Source organism: Haliotis cracherodii, unplaced genomic scaffold, assembly GCF_022045235.1.
Source record: "Haliotis cracherodii isolate W230 unplaced genomic scaffold, xgHalCrac1.p SCAF_25, whole genome shotgun sequence".
In the NCBI taxonomy this organism is placed as follows: Eukaryota; Metazoa; Mollusca; class Gastropoda; order Lepetellida; family Haliotidae; genus Haliotis; species Haliotis cracherodii.
The window spans coordinates 6,547,966-6,556,375 of NW_027266281.1; the positions used below are offsets into that span (position 1 = coordinate 6,547,966).

The following is an 8,410-nucleotide window of genomic DNA, read 5'->3' on the forward strand; positions in this document are numbered from 1 at the left end:
GGGATGGGAAATTTGATGTCAGTTGACATCACGAGTGAAGACCCGGGGTAGGTTTTCTGCAACCCCCCACATACGTGCATGCACGTCTCTATATAAGTGCAATAATCTTGGACGCGACGTTAAACCCTATTTCACCTCACCTCACCTGAGGTGTACGAATACATGACAATACATGGCGACCCTCGTCGTCATGGACACAGCAATTGCCACAATAGGGTTTCCAAAGTGTGCTGGCGGGGTTCGGCGTGTAGTCACTCAACCTTAACTTACTTTATTATGTCCGTTGTGCACTGGTAGAGATTAGGTTCCTTTTTGTCATGATCTTTATATTTTCTGTAGGCTCTGAATCGATTTCGCGACTTGTGCATAATAAAATATACAGTAAACTACGTTTATAACGAACACGCTTATAACGAAGTGACGCATATAACGGACTGTTGTTTGGTCATTTGCGGTATGCTTTAGTTTAAACTCTTATTACGAACTCCGGTTATAACGAACAAATCATATTGGTCCCTTTCTGTTCGTTATAACTGTTGTATTTGTAAAATTTGTTTGGATCAGTGGAGGTCACTCCTCTCAAAGCAGGATGACACGAGAATCTTTCCACCCGTATCACGTGTTCTTCTCGGAGCTTGTATTGCACATTCGAGGAATATATCGATAAATTCAATATAGCTTCAATACCCGTGGACCTCAGTACCTCATTACTTGTCGGTTGCTCACACAGTGGGACCCGATTGATTACTGCCAGTGTTTCCCAACACAGTGGGAGACCGGTTTGGATGGAGACAATCGATTAGGAAAAGGCGGTCGTGATATAGCTGGAAGAATGCACACTGACTAAAGTTACTCACCCACTCCTACAACGTGACTCACCTTAAGGTGAGGTGAGGTAAGGTGAAACGGGGTTGACAAGATATTCATGAACACAAGATACCCGATTCACAATCTCACAAGGTGATACACAAGATATTCATGAACACTAGATACCCGATTCACAATCATACAAGGTGATACATAAGATATTCATGAACACTAGATACCCGATTCACAATCATACAAGGTGATACACAAGATATTCATGAACACTAGATACCCGATTCACAATCTCACAAGGTGATACACTAGATATTCATGAACACTAGATACTCGATTCACAATCTCACGAGGTGATACACAAGATATTCATGAACACAAGATACTCGATTCACAATCTCACAAGGTGATACACAAGATATTCATGAACACTAGATACCCGATTCACAATCTCACAAGGTGATACACAAGATATTCATGAACACTAGATACTCGATTCACAATCTCACAAGGTGATACACAAGATATTCATGAACACTAGATACTCGATTCACAATCTCACAAGGTGATACACAAGATATTCATGAACACAAGATACTCGATTCACAATCTCACAAGGTGATACACAAGATATTCATGAACACTAGATACCCGATTCACAATCTCACAAGGTGATACACAAGATATTCATGAACACTAGATACCCGATTCACAATCTCACAAGGTGATACACAAGATATTCATGAACACTAGATACTCGATTCACAATCTCACAAGGTGATACACAAGATATTCATGAACACTAGATACCCGATTCACAATCTCACAAGGTGATACACAAGATATTCATGAACACAAGATACTCGATTCACAATCTCACAAGGTGATACACAAGATATTCATGAACACTAGATACCCGATTCACAATCTCACAAGGTGATACACAAGATATTCATGAACACAAGATACTCGATTCACAATTTCACAAGGTGATACACTAGATATTCATGAACACTAGATACCCGATACACAATCTTATAAGGCAATACACAAGATATTCATGAACACTAGATACCCGATTCACAATCTTACAAGGCGATACACAAGCTATTCATAAACACTAGGTACCCCAGTCACAATCTTACAAGGGGCTATCCAAATTTTTATGAACACTAGATACCTGATTCACAATCTTTGAAGGAGTGGCACAAGATATTCATGAATACTAGATACCCGATTCACAATCTCACAAGCTGATACCCAAGATATTCATGAACACTAGATACCCGATTCACAATATTACAAGGTGATACACAAGATATTCATGAACACAGGATACCCGAATCACAATATTACAAGGTGATACACAAGATATTCATGAACACAGGATACCCGATTCACATTCTCACAAGGTGATACACAAGATATTCATGAACACTAGGTACCCAATTCACAATCTTGCAAGTTGATACACAAGATATTCATGAACATTAGATACCCGACAATCTTACAAGGTGATACACAAGATATTCATGAACACTAGATACTCGATATACAATCTCACAAGGTGATACACAAGATATTCATGAACACTAGATACTCGATTTACAATCTCACAAGGTGATACACTAGATATTCATGAACACTAGATACTCGATTTACAATCTCACAAGGTGATACACTAGATATTCATGAACACTAGATACCCGATTCACAATCGTACAAGGTGTACACCAGATTGTCATGAACACCAGATACCCGATTCACAATCTTACAAAGGGCTACACTTGATATTCATGAACACTAAATATGCGATTCACAATCTTACCTGGGCTACACAAGCTCTTCATGAACGCTAAATACCCGATTCACAATCCTCCAAGGTGCTACACTCGATATTCATGAACGCTAAATATGCGATTCACTATCTTACAAGGTGTACACTAGATATTCATGAACACTAGATACCCGATTCACAATCTTACAAGGCAATACACAAGATATTCATGAACACTAGATACTCGAATCACAATCTTACAAGCGGCTACACAAGATATTCATGATCACTAGGTACCCGATTCACAATCTTCCAAGGTGCTACTTCCGATATTCACGAACGCTAAATACGCGATTCACAATCTTAAAAGGTGTACACTAGATATTCATGAACAACAGATACCCTATTCATAATCTTTCAAGGGACGACACAAGATATTCATGAACCCTAGGTACCCGATTTACAATCTTACAAGGTGTACACTAGATATTCATGAACACTAGATACCCGATTCACAAGCTTACAAGGCGATGCACAAGATATTCATGAACACAAGATACCCGATTCACAATCTTTCAAGGGCCGACACAAGATATTCATGAACACCAGATACCCGATTCACAATCTTTCAAGGGACGACACAAGATATTCATGAACACCAGATACCCGATTCACAATCTTTCAAGGGACGACACAAGGCATTCACGAACACTAGGTACCCGATTCACAAGTGTTGATCTATATGATATCAGAAGACAGACGTGTCCCCAGATAGCGTGTTGTATTCTTTGTTTGTTTGTTTGTTGTTTAACGCCGCACATCACGAACATCACGCACATCACGACTGACATCATGAGCATCGATCCACGCAATTTGAATGCAAAGTATTATATCGCTCCATATCTTCTCATGTACCCATGAAGATCCGGGGTAGAGTAGGTCTTCAGCAACCCATGCTTGTCGTAAAAGGCGACTATGCTTGTCGTAAGAGGCGACGGACGGGATCGGGTGGTCAGGCTCGCTGACTTGGTTGATTCATGCCATCGTATCCCAGTTGTGTAGATCGATGCTCATGACGACAATCACTGGATTGTCTGGTACAGACTCGAATATGTACAGACCGCCGTCAAAGAGCTGGAATATTGCTGATTGCAGCGTTAAACAAACAAACACACATCTTGTGTCGTTGCTTAATTATGTCTAGTGTCAGAAATGCGCTATGTGTTAAGATATAATAGGATAGTGAATTTCTAACACTCGTGATATTAATTGATCTAGAAATATTTAAGCAACGCTACAAGGGCCTATGGTCTGAGGGTCACGTTCGACAAAGCTACCGTAACTGTATGTGTTAACGTCTGAGGTAAGCGTGACTGTTGTCTGGCTGCTGACGTCGCCGTCCACAACGGCGTCTTCATCAATCCTACAATTTGATCATTTCAGGAATTCTAAAGAGGTACTCATTTTTGTGTGACGTATCAGAAACATATTCGTTCTCTTTTTTAGGTTCAGACGATGCAACGATTACCGCGCATAGTCGCTGTGAGTGGTATATTGTTGTGTGGAATGGTTGTGCTGTACTGCACTGTGGCAGGGCAGGATCCAGTGTGGCTGATGCCGCTTCAAGCTTCTCCTGTGAACTACACAATCGACAGTCTGTCGGATACAGACCTAGCATCGCTCAGGGCAGACAATGACATCAATGACACAACCGGCCCATACTACAAATTGGTTGTCAATGCTTCTAAGAAATTTCCATATTTCTACAAACCAATTTCATTTCACTCCACCGAAAAGTACAGACAGAAGGTTTCCTTCAATGTGAATTTGGAAAATGCACACCGAACAGCACATGAAAACCAATCAAAGATTATATTGTTTTATAACACGCCAAAATGGTTTAATTTCAGGTATTTTTGTCCACGAGGTTTACAAAAGTGTCCACAGAAAGGCTGCGAATGTTCATACGATCCCGCGCAGATTGCAAAAGCAGATGCTGTGATCATCGATGTCGTTGAACTAGACAACATTCCACCTGCCAAACAAGCTAAGCATGTGTGGATCATGTTTGGCCTAGAGTGTCCAAAATATTTTCAAAGTCAATACTACGAATCCAGTCGATGGCGCCGCATGTTCAATTGGACTATGACTTATCGGCTTGACTCGGATATTGCCTTGCCTTACAGTGTTCTTTTTCGCAAGGCACCAGAAAAATCAGCTAATTTCACTAAAATCGCTTTGAAAAAAACTAAGTCAATTCTTTGGTTTGTAAGTAACTGCAAGACGCAGTCCAGGCGCGAAGACTACGTCACCGAATTACGCAAGCATATACCAGTGGACATATATGGGAAATGTGGTCCCTCGCAGTGTACTCGTGACAGCGATTGCCAGCATTCATCTTTCAATGAATATAGATTCTATTTAGCGTTTGAAAATTCTTTGTGTATCGACTACATCTCTGAAAAGTTGTATAAAACGTATTCTCACAACATTGTTCCTGTGGTTCGTGGAGGCGCTGACTATGATTCCCTGATACCGAAAGGAACGTACATTAACGCAGCAGACTTTTCCAGTCCAAAAGAGCTGGCTAAATATCTTAATTATCTAGAAACAAATGCTACAGCTTATGGTGAGATCCTGGAAGAGAAATCCAGATATAGAAATGACAACCACGAAACAGATGAATCTGCATTCTGTGATATTTGTGTGAAGCTTCATAATCTGGATAAATATTACCAATACTATTATGATAATGTCCGCTGGCTAAACGAAGGCACATGTCACAATCCCAACGACGTTTAATTAGATTTGTTTAGGGTGTATCATATTTGAAAGAGGAGTTGATATTCCTGACAATTGTACGCCTTCTCCAGGCAAGGGACTTCACTGACTAGAAAAAGTCCAGTTTCCAGCCTTGTGGAACTGGGCTGGAATTAAGGAGTTAAATTTTGGCTGGACTAACGAGTTTGATAATAGTCCAATAAAAATTCGTAAACTGCTGTGCAGATTTTGGTCGATTGCAAGATTTGCACGCATGTAAAACGCCAACGAAATGTCAAAAGATATTTTCAAAATCAAGATGCTCACATGATTTGCTGCACTTCGCGAAGAAAGACCCATCTTATTTCTATGTAGATTTTTAATATCAATCATATCGTCTTGACTTGGCACCGCCATTTGATATGAGAGGTGAATCTGATTGGTCAATAGGAGGGACGAAGAAGGGACATAACTCTGATAGTCACTGGTGGCGCTACGATCGAGCCCAGAAATTCCAAGCAAGGGTGGAAACTGGACTTTCACATTCAGTTAACTCCCTTGCCTCGGGAAGATGACAATTGTATTAATTTGGGCATGCACAACTTACGGCTTTCCTCCCACAAAAATCTGACAAGCCGTGATATAACTGAATACATTTACAGCGGCGTTAAACCCAACTACCTCACTCACTGTGACGTTTATGTTTCTGAAACTTTAGTTACTTATCCACACTGACGGGCAAAAGAAGGCAGTTTCAAGTGTACCCTTCCTTTGCCCGGCAGGTAACACATGGACAAATAATACATTTAAATCTGTTCACAATTTGGTATATTTGATGCTTCTTTGAGTGAGGTTGAATCGAGACTGTATGTCATTTAATATTATATTTATCATGTGTGTGTGTTTGTTGTTGAAGTTAGAATATAATAAAATATATTTCTGTCTAACAGAGGTCACTAAACACATTTCTTGGCTTTGCATGTGTTTGTGATGGGTGCCACCGGTGGGGCAGGATACTCTCACCTTTTCGCGAACACCTGGTATCATTACTATTTGATAGTGATTCATAGACACATGCTAATATTATAGTCGGAATTTTACAATCGACTCTGCTTTATGCAGAGATTTGTATTGAATATGGAAAGGGTTTTGTCGCATTATCATTATTATTATTATTATTATTATTATGTAGAGATCAAAATAGAAAAAAAGAGTTTGGATGATCCTGGCACAGTCTGGCTGGTAAGGCACATCATCAGCTCAAGGCCCTTGCCCCCTCTACACGCAGCCCAGACAGCGAATGGGACTTCTCACAGGACGCGCTCCCTAGTCAAACCCACCCAGAACTTTTCGGTGAAATAGAAGACTCCCCAACACTGCAGCCCTCTGCCTTACCCAGATTGTCAGAGGGGCTGTATTCCTTGTAGCAAACCCGGGTACTCTTCAAATGCCTGTCAACTGATTGGGAGGTACCAAACCTTAGGCACCGAGAACAATGGGGAGTCGGAGAACTTGGTACTTGGGATGCAAGCGTGACATTTCGAAAGTGAGGTCCGCATATTTGCCATGTCTTTCCTCAATCTTGTCAATCAACATACAAAAATTCGAAAGCTGCGCCAAATTCTAACGGTGTGAGTCAGCCTACATACGGTCTCATTTACTCGTCGGTCACCGTGGAAATCTTCCCAATCGTGATCTACTAGATCTACGATCTGGTTCAGATGAGCTCTATCCAAAAGAATATTGTTGGTCTGCCTTTCCACGTTGTGCCAACTATCAAGGGTAGAATGGAAACATAAAAACAGAAAGAGTAAGCTGATTTAGGATAGATTTTATTTATATACGTTACAGTGGATGTGTGTACATGTGATCCCTGTGTCACGGAAAAACATACTCTGAACATTCCGCGTTAATCAGCATTGTTGTGAAGGGAGGTTACCGGTAGTGATGTCATATTAGTATAGGTTGACATCAACATCGTTGTGCATATTTGTTATTTTCTTTTATGTGCGGGTGAATTAGTACAAAACACATTTATTTCATGATTAGTTTATTGTTTCCTTCTTGAATTATAACCATACCCGTGCTCGTGGGTTTCACCGAAGTGGTAAACGTCTGAGACCTGCATCACTTCGGGCTTTCCTCCCACATTAAGCTGACACGCCGCGATATAACTTGAATACTGTTAAAAGCGGCGTTAAACCAAACTCACTCACTCACTCACTTGAATTATAATTTGAATCTCTCTTGGATATTTTTTCACATATCTGCAATTCTCTGCTGCAATAAATGTGTACATGCATCCATTAGTGTTTAATATTATCTGATGAAGATCCGGGGTAGAATAAGTCTTCAGCAACCCATGCTTGCCGTAACAGGCGACAATGCTTGTCGTATGAGGCGACTGACGGAATCGGGTGGTCAGGCTCGCTGACTTGGTTGATGCGAGTCTTATGGTATCCTAATTGCGTGGATCGATGTTCATGATGTCAATCACTGGGTCCAGACTCGATTATTTACAGACCGCCGTCATATAGCTGGAATATTGCTGAGTGCGGCGTTAAACAACCAACCAACCAATCCTGTACGATGCTTTGTGAATTTGACATACTGCAGCATATAAATATTGTTATTATATTGTTATCAATGTATACACAAGTGTGGACAAAAGTAGTTGTTGAACATTTGTATTTATCGTTTTATTGGTGGAACATTGACGTCTAAAGGTTGCATCAGGTGAGCTTTTATAGGTGCCGACCATTTGAGATTCATGGGTGGAGGCGGGTAATGCATGGTCTGCTAGGGTGGGGTGTCATGTGTGGAGGCGGGTAATGCATGGTCTGCTTGGGTGGGGTGTCATGTGTGGAGACGGGTAATGCATGGTCTGCTTGGGTGGGGTGTCATGTGTGGAGACGGGTAATGCATGGTCTGCTTGGGTGGGGTGTCATGTGTGGAGACGGGTAATGCATGGTCTGCTTGGGTGGGGTGTCATGTGTGGAGGCGGGTAATGCATGGTCTGCTTGGGTGGGGGTGTCATGTGTGGAGACGGGTAAT

At 41.2% G+C, this 8,410-nt stretch overlaps 1 protein-coding gene across 1 annotated transcript; it reads left to right on the plus strand.

Moving 5' to 3' along the window:
* The first annotated feature begins 4,111 nt into the window (after positions 1–4,111).
* On the plus strand, positions 4,112–6,239 carry LOC139472853 (alpha-(1,3)-fucosyltransferase fut-1-like). The gene has a single exon (XM_071255323.1). It carries the CDS (start codon positions 4,112–4,114, stop codon positions 5,396–5,398), a length of 1,287 nt encoding a protein of 428 aa, XP_071111424.1. The 3' UTR covers positions 5,399–6,239.
* The last annotated feature ends 2,171 nt before the right edge of the window (positions 6,240–8,410 follow it).

Excerpts from the sequence above, each read along its gene's own strand:
- LOC139472853 (XM_071255323.1), top strand. The coding sequence starts at position 4,112 with ATGCAACGATTACCGCGCATAGTCGCTGTGAGTGGTATATTGTTGTGT.